This window comes from Chaetodon auriga, chromosome 16 (assembly GCF_051107435.1).
Source record: "Chaetodon auriga isolate fChaAug3 chromosome 16, fChaAug3.hap1, whole genome shotgun sequence".
In the NCBI taxonomy this organism is placed as follows: domain Eukaryota; kingdom Metazoa; phylum Chordata; class Actinopteri; order Chaetodontiformes; family Chaetodontidae; genus Chaetodon; species Chaetodon auriga.
Genome location: NC_135089.1, coordinates 5,599,578 through 5,619,692, shown reverse-complemented (window position 1 = coordinate 5,619,692; position 20,115 = coordinate 5,599,578). Strand labels below are relative to the sequence as shown.

General features: G+C 44.7%; 2 protein-coding genes across 2 annotated transcripts; both read left to right on the top strand.

Moving 5' to 3' along the window:
* Positions 1 to 268: 268 nt before the first annotated feature.
* rab5c (RAB5C, member RAS oncogene family) lies at positions 269 to 10,819 on the top strand. The gene is made up of 6 exons (XM_076751616.1): positions 269 to 406; positions 6,238 to 6,566; positions 8,081 to 8,232; positions 8,411 to 8,533; positions 8,613 to 8,706; positions 9,254 to 10,819. The coding sequence occupies exons 2-6, from the start codon at positions 6,401 to 6,403 to the stop codon at positions 9,379 to 9,381; spliced, it is 663 nt and encodes a 220-aa protein (XP_076607731.1). The 5' UTR covers positions 269 to 406; positions 6,238 to 6,400; the 3' UTR covers positions 9,382 to 10,819.
* Positions 10,820 to 12,087: 1,268 nt separating this feature from the next.
* kat2a (K(lysine) acetyltransferase 2A) lies at positions 12,088 to 19,608 on the top strand. Its single transcript, XM_076751607.1, has 18 exons — positions 12,088 to 12,363; positions 12,716 to 12,839; positions 12,979 to 13,124; positions 13,222 to 13,311; positions 13,467 to 13,648; positions 13,754 to 13,945; positions 14,140 to 14,246; positions 14,460 to 14,564; positions 14,674 to 14,810; positions 14,909 to 15,117; positions 15,189 to 15,315; positions 15,890 to 16,000; positions 16,087 to 16,230; positions 16,326 to 16,440; positions 16,522 to 16,558; positions 17,163 to 17,226; positions 17,298 to 17,382; positions 17,475 to 19,608. The coding sequence occupies exons 1-18, from the start codon at positions 12,139 to 12,141 to the stop codon at positions 17,666 to 17,668; spliced, it is 2,394 nt and encodes a 797-aa protein (XP_076607722.1). The 5' UTR covers positions 12,088 to 12,138; the 3' UTR covers positions 17,669 to 19,608.
* Positions 19,609 to 20,115: the final 507 nt, after the last annotated feature.

The window sequence follows — 20,115 nt, the reverse complement described above, 5'->3', positions numbered from 1 at the left end:
TAAATTCATTAAAATGAGTTACAGATTCCTCCTTCAGTCTGATCTCTTTTCTCTGGTTGTGCTGCAAAGAACTTCTCCGTCTTTGTTGTGTGTGTATAAGTGTATGTGTGCGCATTTTTTATTTTCAATGTTAACATAAATCACATTAATGATCATGTTTAAATTAAGCCTGTGAGTTAAATGGAGACAGTGACCGAGAGGCCCTGCACAGCACACACCTCCCCACCCTGTCCTGCAGGGTGCTGGCTGAGCGTAGACTGCTGCTGTCATTGGTCAGTCCGCCACTGACAAGAAGTGGGACGCTCCCGGAAAAATCGCTAACCGGAAGGGAAGGCCAGAGCCCAAGAAGAAGAAGAAGAAGAAGACAGCTGCCGCCGATGAGACCAGCGAGAGAAGAGAAAGTATTGTAAGTCGAGCAACTTGAAATTATAGAGCATGGTGATAAAGAGGAACACTGAACGCATACTGGCCTTTTTTCGGCCAGCTGTTAACCGTATTTAGATACCCCTCTGTCAAATTTTGATCAGCCGATCCGCCAAGTCCGGGTTTAGTCGAAATGTCCATCAGACAGCTACGAGCTTCGAGCACTGTGAGACCACATAAAATGTCCAAAAAGCCTTAGCGCAAATTTTACTGAGAGACATATGACATATGTTAATACCAGCAGCAGACACGATAGCAAGTCCGAGTCCTCGACTTTGTCAAATGTCAAACAGCTGACGACGTGGGGCCGAGAAAAGGAAAGTTGTCTATTGACGTTTTCGACAGTTGGCTATAGCTGCTAACCTAGCTAACGCTATCAGAATTCAAGTTTTCCTTCCCAGAGCTGAGCAGTAGTTTTTGTCGACGATTCACGCTAGCAAGCTAGTGCTAATGCTAGGTAAATGGTAACGTTTGTCGCTGACGTTAGCTAGTCGACGTTAGTTAACGTTAGTTAGCAAGTTGGAAAACTGCTAAGCACAACTGTTAGTCAGTGTTATGCTATCTAAGTAACTGATAACGGTCGCTTTTGATCGGCTAATGTTAGCGTTGACTGCATTTTCCCCTTACAGGACAAATTAGCGACAATACACATTTTTGGTTAGCTAACGTTACGGTAGTTGATACCTTATTTGTAACGTCGACGAGTTAGCCAAGTCAGCATAAATCTGCTAGCACACATTTTTAGCATTTCTAACTCACTAACTGTAAAATTATAGATATGTAGCTGTAATTGACAGCACTGGTAGCATGTACTTGTTTGTGCTTTGTGCCTGTCAAAAAGCTAATAATTGTTGTTACCCACAAGTCACAGATTGTGTAACGTTACGACTGTCAAGCAACCCGTTTTCTTTATGCTGTAAAAGGTCGTTTGACAGTTTCGAGTCTCTGCTTTGTAATGTTCTTATGGTTGTAATGTTGGTTTTTAGCATGGATCAGCGTATAAGGTTGCCCTGAAGATTTAACATAAAGCAATCATCTGAGGTAGTAGGCAGGGTTCTCAGTTTTTCACTGTCAGGCCAGGAGATACCGGCAGGCGTGTACTTTCAGCAGTGCCATCACCATATGTGTGATAAAGGTGTCATTACTGCTGACAGCATTTGTGTTGTAATCCAGCCAGTTTACATTATTGAGCTCTTTATGTGTCTGCATGTGTTTCTCTTTACATTTAACAGCAAATATATTGGCATGCACGTGCATCTTCATAGCTCTTCTTTATGACTTAATAAGGGGAAATGAGCTTGGACCTTTGGGACAGAAGGGATTTAAAGTTAGATGCTTGGGTTCTTGTCATGTTTATGGTGTATGGACCTTGTCCTTCCAAAGTGGTGACGCACTTGACCAACCAGCTCTGATAGAAAGACTGCGAGTTTGTCTTCCATCAGCATGCTTAACAGGACACCCCTCATTTTTCTTACTCAGGCCGTGTTTCTGCACTGTCCGAAGCTGCAGGTTTGTTGACAACTAGACATGGTAGTGTTTTAATTTCCTTAAACCAATCAAAAACTTCTAGCAAAATATAAAAGGGGAAAATTATGTCTTATGTGGCTTGATGTGTTGTGAGGTGCAGAATGCATTTAATTTTCATTGCAGCTAGTGTGGAAACCAGTATTTGCTCTCTGATTTTCATGCATAAAGGAAGAATTTGCAAGAGGAGGTCTTCTTTTTGTCTTTTCTCATGCCATGTTTAGACATAGGAAAAGCTGCGCAAGACTCAGCCTATACTGTAGTAATCGCATACGGTAAGCAACTGTGTAACTTGGCACCCTAAGAACCGCCACTGTACATTTATATTTCAGCTGGCAAATGTTTTAAAGCTCATGGGTTAGTTCTGAATTTTTGATTGTGATTTGACAAGGAGGTGCAGATTTTGTTTGGGCCTATAGATTAACTATTCATCTGTTTGTGTACTGAGCTTTTCACACAGAAGTCACGAGAAAAGGAAGTGTCTGTGATTTCCTATTGGCCTTGCTAACTACTGGTGATGAGTATCCTGTTTGCTTTTCCTGAGTTATTTCACCAGTTTCCCTCTCACTGTTTCCAAAGCCATTCTTTATTAGAAACTTGAACTGGAGAAGGGCTTACCTTGCTTACCTTGGATCAAGAGCTTTTCCTGTTTCATTAGAAATGTTCTGCTCTTGTTGTCTCTTAGGCTCTTTGTTGTGTTGCATATAAAAGCTTTTTGCCAATAATGTGCAGGTCTTGAACACATGGATAGGAATTTGCCTACTTCCAAGCAAGACCATTTGGTAAAATTTTCACCCCTCATTATCAGACAACACCAGTTCTTCCAGGACCCCACCCTTCAAATTGAGTGAGCAGCACAAGTCTGTGCTTGTTTTCATGAAACTGCCATCTAGTGACACCGGCTGCAGATATTATTGGACTACTACTTAAACGGAATAAATGACTTGAGATATGAGTCCCTGTTAGCACAATATTAAGTATACTGTCAGTTTTATATGTTTGTTTTCTGTAATCAATGTCTAACTTTCTTATGAAGAACTTACCCTGTCATAAATTTTAGACTGCATGGCCTGCAATGGAAAAATTCATAAAAACACTCTCAGTGAAGTATGTAGTGCAATGATTTTTTGATCATGAGCTTTTATTTTACTGACAAGTATGACATCACTTCATTGCTCTCGTTAATGAGTAATACCACTATCAGTATCATTTTGGTTTTTGTTTTTGTTTACTTTTTTATGTTGGAGCTTTACATGTGACACAGTGGAGGAATCATTTGACTGTGGAACGTCACATCGCATGCTTTCATGGGGTGGACACTAATTACTCATCCGAATATTATGTCGTTTTTTTGGGTTTGAAGCTGACGTAAATGAGTTCTTTGTGTCTATACAGGTGTTTCATCTGTGCGCACATTCTCATATTCAGGTGATCAATGCATTGCAATCCCTGCTAAGTGTTTGGATGTCCTGCTGGCAGCAGAGCGTACAGGAGGCCATGATGAATATTTCACAGGCTCTCCCTCTTGGTTGCTCCTTCTTCCTGCCTTTTCTCCTCCCCCTTTCTCTGACCCATGTCCCACTGTCTCTCTCTCTGACCCACTTCCCTGTGGAGGTCCTCAGAGCCCATTAGGGATGCCATCAAAGCATTCGTCGCAGGCTGCTTAAGATGTGTGCAGGTCTGTTTCAGTGCAACAAAGAGCCTCTGATTGCAAGCCAAACAGCCACTTCTACCTTTGACATGATATGCTGCACTTTGGCGTACATGGTATTATTTTGGCATTTAACAGTCACTACATCATCAGTAGTTTATATACCGAGTAATAGTTGTATTCTACGTAACTTCAGCCCAGGGCACATAAGCTGTTTTGCCTCCTGTAGGCCATTCTGTGTCTTTGAAACCTTCTTTCACTGTGCTCCTCCTCTGAGTGGCTGCAGCACAGTGTTTTTTTGCTGGCCGAAATTAAAAATAGTACACACACATTTAAAGTAACTGTGCTGTATAGCAGAGCCTCTTCCTCAGGCCTGTTGCTGATGTAGGTTTGTGATACCCGCCTGTCTTATCCAGACCCTCTAAATCAGTAGTTTCACTGAGCCAGCAAAATGTACAGTTTGTGAAATCGTCAGTCTGATGAAGCCTTATTTTTTTCACAAAAGAAAACATACATGGATGACTTTTTATATTTTGTCTGTAATTGAATTCAAGCTTTCTTGATTTTTCATTCTGCTGCACATCTTCTGTCCAAGAAAAGCAATTAAGCTACATTTTTTGCATTTGTTAGTCAGGGTGTTTTGTAGGTCTGTTTCCACAAACCCAGTCCTTTTCCCCCTCCTTCCCTTCGCCTCCTCTCGTGAGGAATGTGAACAGGTGAGAGCTCAGCTTTGCTCCTTGCAATCAAATGAGTGCAGGCCGACTTTGACCCAGTGAACAGAGTGCCTTTATTCCTTCTCCAACTCTGCTTCTGATTCCTTCTGCTCTTTCCTGCCTCGTTAAAGAGTCCAGCGACCTGTAGTGCACTGCTGATGATGTCTGCTGTGGTTGGATATGGGTGTACTTTCGTGCACCTTTCTTAAAATGAATATAAAAAGTGAACAGATGAGTAGCAGAAGATCAGCTATTTCTTTAATCGTAACACATGTAATGCCACTGTGTTAGTTTTGTTTGAGTAAACGGGGAAAACCGTAAAGGTACTGGTATGTTTTTATGTCCCATGATGTTCTGTGATGTCTAAAATTAAACTAGTGTTGCAAAGCATAATGGTAGATGACGACCTGCGTAGCAGAAATTAATTCATATAATGAGCAGTGTGGTTGGTACGCTGTCAGATGAAGCATGGCAGTTATGAATATTTTATGTACAGAGCCGTGATCTCTTGTCACATGCTGAAGCTTAAGCTCGGCTCAGCAACGAGCTGAGAAAAAGCCGAGCGCAACCAAACTCTACAGAGTATCAGCAGTGACGCCTGTACCTCAGTCTTCCTCATTCCTGACGTTTCCCTTCTCACTCAGGAGCAGTCTAACCTCCTGCTTGTCCTCAGTATTCATTGTGTTTCTGCACTAAGTTGTGACAAAGCTGAGGCTATCCTGAGTTTTAATGTGCTCAGCAGTAAAATGTGTTCTGCAATCTTCACTTCCTGCTTTGAGCTGACTTGTGTTTCCTGTCCTTTGACCAAGCAGAAGCTGACTGACCTCATGTGTATCACCCAACTGAAAAAAAAAGATTAGGCAAGGTTTCAGATACGCAAAGCAGTCTGAAATTAAGAGAATCTATTGTTGGCTTGTTTTCACATCTTGGTATGCTGTTATCAAGTGAAGTCGTCAAACTTGTTTCAGCCAAATTAGGCTGGATGAAATCTTTTTTAAAGATTAAAATGTTCTAAGTCAACCTCAGAGCCACAGGCTCACAGTACTGACTGTAAACTGCCTGAATTCCACAAATAAAATGAACTCTTTATTAATACCACCAACACAACGTGGTCACTGGAAGTTGCAGTACAAAAATGACTCATGGGTGATTTGCTGATTAATCTTAATGCTTTCTATTGACCTCATTATCTGGGTTTGGTGGCGTTCAATGGAAGAGGCCACAGAGATCTGAACAGCGTCTAGTCGTTGCTTAACACCATGGCCAGACATCTGTGAACAGATGACTCACAGGAACAAATGTGCTGAACTTATGTTTGGGGAGGGCGGTAGGGAAAAGTTTTATATTCATTTTTATGGTTTATATCTATGTTTGTTTTTCAGTTCTTCAATTTTACTTTTCCGTTTTGCCTCTGTACCCTTTCACCATCAATCCTCCAGATCCACATCATTTTATTTGCATAGTATAACTCTATTTATCTTAAAACTGCATATATTTTATGTATTCTGTGCATCCCTTTTAGCAGTGAGGCTGAAGTAAAGCAGAAGTAAGAATATCATTCTGCAGTGTGTCGTGATGTCAAAAACACACACCGTGAGGACAACCTGTGAGAGCAGGAGCATTTGTTTATACTAAACATGGTTAAATAACAAAGTCTTTATCTGGAGGCTCGGCCCCCGGTGTGATGCAGGTTTTTGTATCAACAGCATAAAAACTTGGCTGAAACAAAAGCTTCAGTGTTGATGTGTTTTACAGTTAAACTGTATTTTACTTGATTCATTGGTCTTGGTCGCTGCTAGCAGGGACGATGAATTGATGTTGGTTTGTTTGTTTGTTGATAATCAGCAGATAACAAGTTGTTTTAATGAAAAGCCTGTTTTGTGTTCGAAGTACAGCTTAACATCCTGACGGTGTTGTGTTTTCCAGCTCCCACTGGTGAGGTCTCCTCTTCCTCTGGCTCATCTACCTACCTGCCTGAACCGAACCTCACCCAGCCCTCGCCAGCCCCCGCTCCAAGTCCAGGCCTAAACTCGACCAGACTTCCTCCCTCTTCACCCGGCTTCTTCCTCCCGGTCTTCAACACCGCGCGATGGCAGGGCGAGGCGGACCAGCTCGGACCAACGGCGCGGCGGCAAGCAACAAGATCTGCCAGTTTAAGCTAGTGCTGCTGGGGGAGTCGGCAGTGGGAAAGTCCAGCTTGGTGCTGCGCTTTGTCAAAGGCCAGTTCCACGAGTACCAGGAGAGCACCATCGGAGGTGAGGGTTGTGTGTTTGGTCTCAGGGTTGTCTTCGCTCCCTGTCATGTTTCATTGAGCTCCTCAGCTGTAATTTACAGCTCAGAGGATCGTTTAATGCAAATCATGTATGATTTTTAGAAGTTATAATCAGCGAAATCATTTAAAACTTCTCTTACAGAATACAGAATTATGACACAGCCCCAGCAGGTTTCATCCCCTGCCTCATGTCGCTGTGCAGAGTCTCTAAAACTCTCTCAACACGTCAGTGGACAAAACATGAGCGCTGCAGCAGAAGACATGTCCTTGCAGCACAGAGGAACTGCTTGCTTGTTGGTTCTATTCTTTTCCGTTGTCAGAGCCTGTGCAGGAGTGGAAGAACCAGTTCTTTGCAGCTGATCACACGACTCTCCCATGAGCCTCCGAGCTCCTCACACAAGGCAGACACGTATATAGGTTTTTGCAGAAAACAAATCACATTTGTCAATATTTTATACAGAAAACGGCTTCAGGTTGACCTGTGTGAATGCCAGTACATCCGAAGAGCAGAGGAGCGAGGTTACTTGAAACAGGAAGGAATTGAGACAACAATGGCCGCTTCCTCGACCTCCTGTGGATCAGTGTAGCTGATCAAAGAGCATTGTTCACTTTTAAAGCAACATTATGATAACATGTCCATAACTTTGACGCTTTACAAAGCGGTGGGCCTAAATGTGTTGGTTTTCTCCGCGATGGTGAGTGCAGCCTGAGGGCTACAGAAGTAAACTTCTAAGTGGGATGTGAAGTGCAAATCCTCAATCCAGCCGGAAAAAGAACAGTGACAGGTTTCCACTGGAGCCGCAGACGTCTGAGACTGAGCTTGTTGTTCATTATTTCATTAACTTCACTCACGTCTCGCCCACAGCCTCAGCACTGCGCGGCTGAAACAGAGCTTGAGCAGAGATTTGTGTGTAAATTAAGAAATCGATTATCAGAATCTTTATTGATAAATTTCCAGTTGCTCGACTTGTTTCAGCTCTCGTTTCAGACTTTATCTGGTAACCTGTGAGGTTAACTACCCGCTGTAAAGCCATGAAGACGTGAATATATTAACCAGCAACACCTTCTCCTCGTGTGTCATCTCTTTTCCTACACCGTCTGAGCGCTGTGGCTTTAGCGTGAAGAGACAGGATGCTCAGCGCTTACGAGACTCAAAACGAGTCAGCATGTTTTCTGTTGCGCTGAACCGGTGGTCAGCTGCACGCCTGGTCAAAGATTACAAAGCTTTAAAGTATGTGCTTTGAAAATGAGTGCTCCGTTTCCTCAGTCATGTGACGGTCGGCTGAGTAAGCGAGTCGTGTACACTTGTGCCAGCGCTCTGTGAGCTACAGTGTGCTCTTACTACACACCTGATGTTTAAACCTCTTCTCCCTGCACTCTTAATCACTACATTTTGAAGCTTAAATATTGAACTTCAGCCCTGTAGGTAACAAGCGTGTGATTTTCTGCCGCGATTGTCTTTCAGTCTCCGTCTAATACGTGTTATTTTCTTTCCAGCGGCCTTCCTCACACAGACGGTATGTTTGGATGATACAACAGTCAAGTTTGAGATCTGGGACACAGCAGGACAGGAGCGGTATCACAGCCTGGCACCCATGTACTACAGGGGAGCCCAGGCCGCCATCGTGGTCTACGACATCACCAACACAGTAAGTTATGTGGACGGTGCGGGACGCCAGCCAAGAATGTGTCATATGTTTTGCTGAACCTTGTCTTCAGTTTGGGTTGATGATTGCTCACTTCAGGAGAGACCTTTGCTCTTCTACCATGTAAAACCTGCGTTTAAAAGCAGGGTCTTATGATTATGCATGTACTTTTTTTTTAAAGGATACATTCACACGTGCAAAGAACTGGGTGAAGGAGCTGCAGCGACAAGCCAGCCCGAACATCGTTATTGCACTGGCAGGAAACAAGGCAGATCTGGCCAACAAGAGAGCTGTAGATTTCCAGGTAAAGAGAATTCTAACGGTCTGACGCTGATGGATGTAAAATAAAAAATGCTGATTGCCGTGTTGTGTTCCTCCTTTAGGAAGCACAGGCATATGCAGATGACAACAGTTTGCTCTTCATGGAGACTTCAGCCAAGACTGCGATGAATGTCAATGAGATTTTTATGGCTATCGGTAAGAGCTGCTCGCAACTGCTTCACCGTCACGTAGAGCTGCAAAGATGAGTCTGTTCATTTATGAGCCTGATAGATTAGATAACCAGTTAATGTTCATCAGTCCAAAACCCAAAGAAATTCACTCCAACAGCAGCCCGTGATCCCAGGCTACTGCGTGACATCATCAAACTCTGTCTTTTGTTGTTTGGATTGAGACCCCCAGTGGCCAAAATTACTTACTGTGCATTGAAAGGAAAATAGGTGCAGATTAATTTTTCATCAACAGACGAATTAATTAACCCACGAATCATTTCAGCTCTGTTCAAGTCAGTTATCAAGTAAAGATGGCAAACATTTAATGGTTCCAGATTCTCAGGTGTGAGGATTTTCCTAAATTGAATATCTTTGGGTTTTAGACCATTTCTCAAATAAAACAAGGTATTTGGACATCGCCTCGGGCTCTAGAAAATAGTTTTTGCTGTTTTCTGGTGTTTTATAGATCAATAATGAAATGAGTCGTATTAGCACCGTGCAGAAATTCATCCATTGTCCTCCACCCAAAACAGCCAAGAAGCTTCCCAAGAACGAGCCTCAGGGTGGAGCGGGCGCCGGAGGACGAGCCAGAGGCGGCGTGGACCTGCAGGATGCCGCGCCGCAGGGCAGAAGTGGCCAGTGCTGTGGGGGCGGGAACTAACTAACACAACCACGCGTCAGCTGATCCAACCAATCTACAGCTTCGATCAACCAGACCAGATATTAGCCAGCTGTCAAACAATGTCCCATTGGTCAAACCAAACCACGGTCGGACCAGCTACCCTCTGAGCAACACAGCACCAATAAAACTGTTTGGCAAATGAGTCCACTGGCCAGTAAACTGCCAGAGCCCACTGATGGTTCCAGACGACGAACCCATCGACAGACCAAGAAATCAACCCACAGGCTTACTCACAGAATCATGTTTTAACCCCAGGACTTGCCAATCCATGACCTCTCTTTTGATGATGGACACTTGACGTCACCTTAGGGGAAAAAAAACAAAAAAACAAAAACGTCCCATTCATGGAAGAAGAAAAAAAAAAAGAGCTCAGTCATTACCAATGGCACTTAATGGCGCCATCTTGCTCACCTTTGTTTCCGTATTTGTGTAGAGGAAAAAAAAATAACGCAACAGGAAGGAATATAAAGGCTCAGTGGCCCTGTCCTTTCTCTTCTACCCCCTGCCTCCACATGCACCTTCAGATTTCTAAAGTGTTTCCATCGTGGTCTTATGACGCTGTAAAGCTCCAGGTGCATGCAGCAGTCCTTCACTTTTCTGTCTTGTTCCTGGTCTGCTTCCTGGAAAAGATGAAGAGAGAAGGGTCAGGACAGGAGGGCGGGAATGGACAGATACTTCCTTCTTGGTAGAGCTGTGTAGATTGAATTATTACGTTGTTATTGTTATCACTATTATTATTGCTTCATCTTCTTTTGACACAGGCTGTTCAGTATGATTTTAAAGCCTAGACTTTAAGGTTGTACAATCATCCATCTATGTTATCGAACCATATACAGTAAATAGTACTTTATTAACATTATCACCCATGAGTAATTTTAGCATTAATGTAATGTTTTTGAATCATCAGTGTACAATTACAAATACATAAAGCAAGATTTGTTTTCTCGACCAAAATCACGACTGTGTATTGACAACATTGCTGTATTTGTATCAGACTTTTCAAGTTTATAATCAATCAGTAGTTAATGTCAAAACAATATCTTCCCAATCTCTACATGATGTTTTGTTAACCTTAATTATTTTGTGATGGATTTTTTTTTTTTTTTTTTTTTTTTTTTTTTTATGTCTTAATTTTTTTTTCTGAAGATCTATGGTATTAAATGCACTGGTTCTGTCTCATCATCTTCGTGAATTGAGATGTTATCGTCAGCTTCCTTTCCTTTTTCTTTTCTCTCTATTTTTACTGTTCATATCAGGGAGGGATTGCTTTCGACTGCGCTGTCATCCTGTTATGGCATCAACAACTAGCACAACAGAACCTGCACAGCAGCCGCTGCTGTTAGGTGGGGGATAATGGGGAGGGTGGGGTCATGGGTAGAGAAAGAAGAAAAACAATGTAATTTTACCAATAAACAAGGGGAAGGTATCTTTTCTGTATGCCTGTTCAATCATTTCACATTATGCAAATATTCAGTGGAACATTTGCTTTTGATTACCTTAATGTAAAATAGAAAATAAATAGAATTTGTAACTATGTTTAGACTTCATGACAATGGTATATAGTCTATTCTCAATACCACTAACTACATTACCCACAATTTTCAACATGACCAGGTGTGCTGCTTTCAAGTGCACTGGCTATGCTGGTGCACTCGAAGATATGAAAGGGAGAGACTGCTGTGTTTCTAATTTGATGTCCTCCCATAAGAACACAAGGTAGTATTTATAACACGGCTGTTCTTTGAATCCATGACATACTGAAGGCCTTCATATTGTTTGATAGTAAAACACACTATTAATGCACGTGTAATGTACTGTCACCCGCACTGAAACCTCTAAAGAACAGCAATAAAGATGAATGTAGAGTTGGAGTTTTAGACTAACAGCAACTGCTAAAATATAATTAGCACGGTCATTTTAAGATTATTTCATCGTTCGTTTTCAGGTGCTTCTCGCGTTATTTTGAAAAGTTACAACCAGAAGTGGCTGTATGGTATATTGCTGCGTTGAAGCTCGTTTAAGTTAATGTGTTGCAGTTCATGACAGTGACCACTGGATGGCACATAGACTGAGGGAGCCAAAGGCATTGACAGCCTACTTTTTTAATTTTAGACTATCCACACTGCCCTCGCGATTATAAAAATGCTTTTCTTCTTTTTTCTGCATCCATCAGTTCCACCAAATCAGCACATGACTGCTAAATATGCCAGGGAGCACCTTTTAATAAAGCCGGCCGTGTAGTTATGCACAGTGACCACTGGAGGGCACTGAATACTCGTGAAGGGAACCATCCAATTACACGAGCATCAAGACAGACATAGTATAATACTCAAATTTCCGGTAATAATTCAAAATAAAACTTTCAAATTAGGCATAAGTGTAGAAACATGCAACGATAACGGAAATGAGGATGGTTTCGTTTGAGGTAGATGTAACGAGGCCTCTTCAGTGGTGGCCACGTAATTGTGGGATGTTGAGGGGAGTAGTCGATACACCTGCTGTTATATTTCTGCCTAGACAAGTTGATACCGTGTCGAAAAGTCTGCTTCGTGTGTGAAATGACTTGTGTGTGGACTCTGCATTAGTTATGTATGCTCTCAACGCCAATGTTTTAATGGAAAAATCATTTCCACTCGGAAACGTCGCTGCTGTCTTCTGAACTACAATTTCACCGACGGCACTTGAAGGCAGCATATGAGCTAAACGGGAGCAGAGGAAGAGTGTAGCAGCGTGGATATGTCGGACCCGGCGGCGCAGGCCTTGCAACCCCGGCTTCTCCAAGCCCAGTCTGCTGGGTCAGCTGGGTCCAGTACTGTCGCGACCGGCTCCGGATCAGGGAATAGCGACCCGGCCAGACCGGGACTTAGCCAGCAACAGCGTGCAAGCCAGAAGAAAGCCCAAGTCCGAGCTTTCCCACGGGCGAAAAAGCTTGAGAAACTTGGCGTATTCTCCGCATGCAAGGTAGCTAAGTTAGCTTAGCTAGCCAAAGTTCACCACAACAAAGCACTCTTCGGTAGTATCGGCATTAGTGTATGGGGGGAAGCATTTGGTAGCACAGACAAGGCACCGCATACAAAAACATAAATAAATAGCGTTATAACCAAGCGTTATGATGAACTTTTGTTGCTAGCTAGCTAGCTAGCTGGGCAGTCTCCCGGACACTTGTATTATCCTCATTAAATCTTTGAACATGCATGTATCACCAGCTAGCTTAAGTCAACTGTTTAGCCACTCACTGGCGTAGAAAAGCAGCGGCCGAGTCACTGCTTAAGTCGCTTTATTTGATGTTCAGCTATATTTTGTTTATTCTCAGGCTGTTGACACATGCAAGTGCAATGGATGGAAAAACCCAAACCCGCCGTCAGCCACACGTATGGACCTGCAGCAGCAAGCGGCCAGCCTGAGCGAGCCGTGCCGCAGCTGTGGACATGCTCTGGGTACAAACTAACCGGCCTGCACACACACTCCAGTGCACCCCCAGCCCTCCTCTCCACAGCAAACCAAGCTGTATTTCTGGGTCCCTCTTGCTTCCCAGTGTCGTTTGACACCATGTATGTGTGTGTTTTCTGCTTGCAGCTGATCATGTGTCCCACTTGGAGAATGTGTCTGAGGATGAGATTAACAGGCTGCTGGGGATGGTGGTGGACGTGGAGAACCTCTTTATGTCTGTACATAAAGAGGAGGACACTGACACCAAGCAGGTGTACTTCTACCTTTTCAAGGTAAGCAAAAGTGCATCTCACACATCAGTCTAACAGGTAAAACAGAGCTTTTTAGCCCAGTTTAACCAGTTCTTGTTTTCTGATCTATTTCTCTCAGCTGCTGAGGAAGTGCATCCTGCAGATGAGCCAGCCGGTCGTAGAGGGATCGCTTGGAAGTCCACCCTTTGAGAAGCCCAACATCGAGCAGGTGAAGCTCAAACTTCCTGCATGTGTGTGAAGATAGGCATGTTTCTCATATGTTTCTTGTGCTTTCTGTCCTTGTTATGCACCAAAGAAGCTGCAGCGTTTCTATAACCCTCCTTTGCTTTTTCTGCTGCCGTTTTCCTCCCGTTTCCTCCAAAGGGAGTTTTGAATTTTGTTCAGTATAAGTTCAGCCACCTTGCACCAAAGGAGAGGCAGACCATGTTTGAGCTGTCGAAGATGTTCCTCTTGTGCCTAAATTACTGGAAGCTGGAGACACCGACGCAGTACCGCCAGCGCACCCAGAAAGACGACGGGACGGCGTATAAAGTGGACTACACCAGGTGCGTGGAGGAGTTGTTATTAGAGAAAGCAGGTGTAGTCTTTGTTAGGTGCTGGATGCTGGTACCAGCTTGTACAACAGTCGTGTTTTTCCTCATGACCCCCAGGTGGCTGTGCTACTGCCATGTCCCCCAGAGCAACGACAGCCTGCCGCGCTATGAAACCACCCACGTGTTCGGCCGCAGCTTGCTCAAGTCCATCTTCACCGTGACCCGACGCCAGCTCCTGGAGAAGTTCAGGGTGGAGAAGGACAAGCTGCTGCCAGAGAAGCGCACACTCATCCTCACACACTTTCCCAAGTAAGGCCTGACTCTGGTGGAGAGTCAGTTTCAGCCTTTGTCCTGTTCTTTGCTGTTTGTCTTCCACCTGCATTTGCGTTAATGCTAAACTTTACATTCAGTTGTGTGAAAAATGTGTATTCATTCCCTTTGTTTTGCTTCCCTGTGGGTATCAGCCCCTGCTCGTACTTTGAAATAACATTTTCCATCATCAGGTTCTTGTCCATGCTGGAGGAGGAAATCTACGGGGAGAATTCGCCGATCTGGGAGGCCGACTTCACCATGCCGGCCTCAGACGGCACACAGCTGGGACATCAGACAGGTGAGACGGGTTGACGGCCTTCTGGTCGTTCAGGTGGGACCAGAAACTTACACTGAACCACAGTTTCTTAAGAGTCATAATATACGTAAATATATTGCTGTAGGTGTGGCAGTAAGAACACTAAACATAAATATATGAAGTGATCCGAGCTGGTTTTTGCTGTTCTCACAGTTTATAATGAACTGTCTGTCCCTCGGTGTGTCTCCGTTGCAGTGATCAGTCCCGCTGCAGTGTCCGGCTCCTCCGCTCTGCCCAAAGGTCTGAGCAGCATCTCCTCTCTGGGCAGCATGGACGCCGGAGGTGCAGAGCCCATCACAGGTCTGATTCTCCGTTTCCTTTCCTCCCTCACGAGCTGCAGCGCGGCGAGGATCAGTGTTAGCGGTCTCCTCTCGCTGCCACCATCTGAGTAATGTCACTGTCTGTTCAGGGGAGAAACGCAAACTTCCGGAGGCGCTGACCCTGGAGGACGCCAAGCGGATCCGCGTGATGGGAGATATTCCAATGGAGCTGGTCAATGAGGTCATGATGACGATCACTGACCCCGCCGCCATGCTCGGACCAGAGGTGAGTCGATCGATCGCGGGTGATGTGTTTAGGGAAAACGGACGCGTCTTATTTTGTTCCGGATGTCGCGCTCATGTTTTTTCTGTTCGTGTTGCTAGACGAATCTGCTGACACCGAACGCTGCCCGCGATGAGACTGCCAGGCTGGAGGAGCGGCGGGGGATCATAGAGTTCCACGTCATCGGAAACTCGCTTTCCCAGAAGTCCAACAAGAAGATCCTGATGTGGCTGGTCGGCCTGCAGAACGTCTTCTCCCATCAGTTACCTCGCATGCCCAAAGAGTACATCACACGGCTGGTGTTCGACCCGTGAGTAGATGCTCTCATAGTGCACGTCGTCGGATGCCTGCGCGCTGTTCTGACGTCTCCAACTTTCACAGGAAGCACAAGACCCTCGCCCTTATCAAAGATGGCCGCGTCATCGGTGGCATCTGTTTTAGGATGTTTCCCACTCAGGGCTTCACGGAGATCGTCTTCTGTGCCGTCACGTCCAATGAGCAAGTTAAGGTACATAATGACTTTCTCTCTGAAGAGCTGTGGCGGCCAGAACAGACAAACAAGCTGCTCAGTGACACTTTTCCATTTGCAGTAGCTTCTTCAGCACCTTTTTGTTTACCAAACATGCTAACACGTAGCAGGCCGAGCTTGGAGAAGCTACAAATAAGGGGTGTGTCTGCTGTCACTTTAAGTCTCAGAGGTTCTGGTGCAACAGCGCTTCTTCACAGGAAGTGGTTCAGCTCACAGGCGTCTGACAGAAGTCATGCTGCAAACAGACTGCTTGTTGACTCGTGTTGTCCTCACACTGCATGCACGCAAACGCCACCCCGAGTGTATTTTTAGGCTTCAAGTGTGTCTTCTTCGTTCTGTTTTACATGCATAACTGATGATCTTGGTCGGCTGCTGCTCACGCATTGCCTCTGTGTTCAGTTCACAAAACATTTTCAAGCTGAAAGTAGCTCCTAAGAGCTGCCCAGTTGATCTTACTGAAATCAGCCTTTGCTAAAGAAACACACACTTTCTCAGCCATTTTTCATCGGCCTCACCTTTTCATGACATTGTCTCTTCTCCGTTTTTTTTTAAGGGCTACGGGACCCACCTGATGAACCACCTGAAGGAGTATCACATCAAACACAACATCCTCTATTTCCTCACTTACGCTGACGAGTACGCCATCGGCTACTTCAAGAAGCAGGTACTGTCGGCGTGACCTGCACATTAGCTCTGTCCCCGTCCTCTCCCTCCGCGCTGTCCCGTCTCTAATTTGCTGCTTCCTCGCAGGGCTTTTCCAAAGACATCAAAGTGCCGAAGAGTCGATACCTGGGATACATCAAAGACTACGAGGGAGCGACGCTCATGGAGTGTGAGCTGAACCCGAGGATCCCCTACACCGAGCTCTCTCACATCATTAAAAGACAGAAGGAGGTATGTAAGGCCGCCGTCTCGTGAAAGAAAAAATGCGTTTTCTGCTGTGGATCTTTGAGCTTTTAATGCCACTAAATTCTTAAATGGCTTGACAGATTATCAAGAAGCTGATTGAGAGGAAGCAGAGCCAGATCAGGAAGGTTTACCCGGGTCTCACCTGCTTCAAAGAGGGCGTGCGGCAGATCCCAGTGGAGAGCATTCCAGGCATAAGTGAGTGTTTGCTTTGTGTGCAGCGAAGAAACATTCAAAACGTCACTGTCGTCCGATTACTCACAAGTCTTTCTCTTCCAGGAGAGACAGGCTGGAAGCCCAGCAACAAGGACAAAGGGTAAACTTTTAGTATATATTCCTCAAATCAGCGTCACAGTGTTGAGATGCTTGTGTTACATCTTGCTGATGTGATAATCAGCTGATCTGTGTGCTGTTGCCCTCTGAGGAGCACCAGAAAAACAGAAACATACATCTACACACAGTGGCTTTAGTGTTTTTTTGGTGTTGCAGCGACACGTTGCAGTTAACAGGTTCAGGTTTAAAGTCCGCAGTTTGCTCACTCGATTCGTTCAGACTCTTTGAAGGAGACTTTGAAGAAATGTGTCCACCTGGAGAGATTTCATTCACAGTGTGTGCACGGCTACCCTGCATCACACTCTGACAGATGTGCTGCATGTGTGAAAGGGAAACTCAGATTCTGCAGACATAGTTCATCTGAGAAAACAGGAACGTTTTCACAAGACATGACAGTAAGAGTTGGTGGCAATAGTGCCGCTCTATTGCATCTCTGTTGATCTCATTTGGAGCCTTAAAGCTTCGATTTTGAAAGAATGTTAGTTTTACTGTTTTGAGACTTTACGTTTTGATCTCCAGCGTCGTCTCGTGTTTTTTCTGCGTAGTTGATGTTTTACTCGTCTGACGTCCGTTTGCATGTGTTGCAGGAAAGAGGTGAAGGATCCTGATGTGTTGTACAACATGCTGAAGAACCTCCTGGCCCAGATCAAGGTAAGGCTCACCTGTAGACCCCAGACAGGAACACACTCAGCACAGGACTAACCAGGACTTTGTCTCAACAGACTCATCCTGACGCCTGGCCCTTCATGGAGCCCGTGAAGAAATCCGAGGCTCCAGATTATTACGAGATCATCCGCTTTCCCATCGGTGAGCCTGCATCCCTTCGATTGTCCAGCTGCTTTTTTTAAACTCTGAATCCACGTCGAGCTTTGCTCTCGTCTCCGTCTTTGTCCCCGCAGACCTGAAGACCATGACGGAGAGACTGAAGAACAGATACTACGTGACCAAGAAGCTTTTCATCGCCGACCTGCAGCGGATCATCACCAACTGTCGCGAGTACAACCCTCCGGACAGCGAGTACTGCAAGTGCGCCAACACCTTGGAGAAGTTCTTCTACTTCAAATTAAAAGACGGAGGCCTGATCGAGAAATGAGCCCGGAGCGGCCGAGGAGCGAGCGAACGCGGCGGCCGTGCGCCGAGCCGGAGCGGATCGCGCCGAAAACATCGCTAGCTTGTCATATCTGAGTTAATCGAAGGGTATGTATGTATGTATGTACGTGACTGACACATCTGACAAGGGAACTGTTGGACCTGAACAAAGGTTGGTCGTTTGGAAACATCAGAGCCAGCTGAGCATTACAACGCGTCCGTATGGCATTAGCTTTCCCCGAAAGGTTATCTTCTGTCATTTCCTCTTTTCCACTGATAATCTGCGTATACATGTTTCATTAAGTGTACCAAAGTTATAGGTCCAAGTTCTAACAATGCCACACTTTCCGCCGTTATTTATAGTACGACTGACCTGGTTGTGTCGCATTTGATGACATTTGTTCATTCCAAGTTTCTTAGGACTCGTCACTCCAGCTGATGTGTGTGTAGTGTAGAGTTTGTTTGTTTTTTCACAGAAAACTGGACCTCGGGACCTAAAGCCACGTTGCCTTCCGTTACTGACAGACACTTGAACATCCCAGCCATCTTCATGGGTTTTAGGATAAACGTTCTGTGAGGGCTGACGTCCTTAAAACAGTCGGCGCTGAAAGAGAGAAAGGCAGTTCTTTGACTCTGGAGTAGTCTCGAATCGGTCGATTGGTGTGAAATTAAACCAAACATTTGCTAGTTTTAGCTCTCAAAAGTGAGGATTAGTCGCTTTTCTCTTCTCATCCCAGCATATATTAAATATCTTTGGATATTTTTTCCACTGTTGGTCAGAAAAAAAGGCGATTAACTATCAAAATCGCAGATCAGCCGGTGATAAATTGTCGCAGCGCTGCTCTCGAGTAGATTAAGACACTGCTGTGCTGCCAGTGATGGACTGGGCGTCAAATATTTCCAGCACTTGTGCGCTAAACAGAATAATTTCCCCCATCGTTGCCTTCAAGAAAACACTGTTGTTTTCATGTTGACAACAACATAATAGTTACTTGTACAGCACATATGAGGCATACTGTTTATACACCATTCTCCACTGGCAGGGCTGTATTCCAAACCTTTGACCGTGCTCGCAGGTGATGTCGTCGTCGTCGTCGTGGGCATTGATTTGTTCTGTAGTGCAGCCACTCTCATGCTAAGTAGTCCATGTGGTGGTCAGAGGGTTCCTGCGTTCCCTCGTTTACTGTTCTGTCAACACACATTACCTTTCCTGTTGCATTCAGGTCAAAACCCTAAACCTGGGGACACGGGACCCTCGGAGAGCACATATGGTGGACCTGGGGAACATAGGACCCCTTTGTCATGTTCCCATTATGTGCCATTTAAGTCTGGGGATCATAGGAATGACTCTGGGGGGGGGGGGGTCACAGGTTAGTTTGTGCTGACCCGAGTCCGAAAGAAGAGAACTCTGGTTTATTTATCGCACCGTACACGAGCTGTTGTGGGTGTTAATGCATGACGGACAGTTTACACTTTGAATTCATGAAAAACTTGTTGCAGGTTTGGTTTTTTTTTTATTTCAAGTGTTACAGTCGTTGTAATAAACTGTTAAAACACGTCTCTGTTCAGCGGTCAGTGTCAAACGAGGTGCTTCCTGAGATGCATCCGCTTCTTTCGTGGGAAGTCGCTGTCCAGCGCTGGGCGAGCCCGCTCGCTGAATGTCTCACTGACTTGTGTTGGTTTGCGTGTGCGTGAGCGTGTGTTTATTTTGTACTTGAATCATGACTAGCTTTGAATTACTGAAGTGATGTCAGTGTTGCATTATTCAGGGTTGTCAATTGCGTACTTCTCCCTTAATCTACCTATGCTGCATTTCAGATTTTCTTAAAAAGGTCAGTCTGAGTGAACTTTCCACCTGTTTGAGGATGGCTACTGTCTCTAGTTATGGTATAAATGCCATTTACTGTAACTGTAATACTGTTCATGACAATAAAGGTTTTTTATAAACAATTCCTACATGTGGAGGTGGTTTCTAAACTGAGGAAACATCAGTGAACTGTTACACTGGAAAAAACAGGGAAGACGGGCGGACAGGTGCAGACTTGAATCTCTCCATTCAGAACTGCATTAAGATTTTGGGGATTTCAGAGTTTACAAAAACAATACCTGCAGGACGACTTCTCGCTCACGACTTCACATGATGCTGCCAAGGCTACATTTGGCAAAGGAACACTCAAACAGGACAAACGTGTTCAGGTCTGGACTCGGCATGAGACCTGAACGTGTGACTTGGTTTGTTTGTAGTGTTCTGAAACCATTTTTATTTATGTGGTCCTAATTCACAGGGACCCCATGATGGATGTGGCCATTTTTAGAGGACACTAAATGTGGTGCATCATGACTTGACCTTTAGTCAAGGCTTAACAGGTAAAAATTTGGCCCTTAACAGCCTTTATTAAGTGTTAATCATCTACCTTATTTGGTACAAATGTGCACCTGAAACTATCAGGA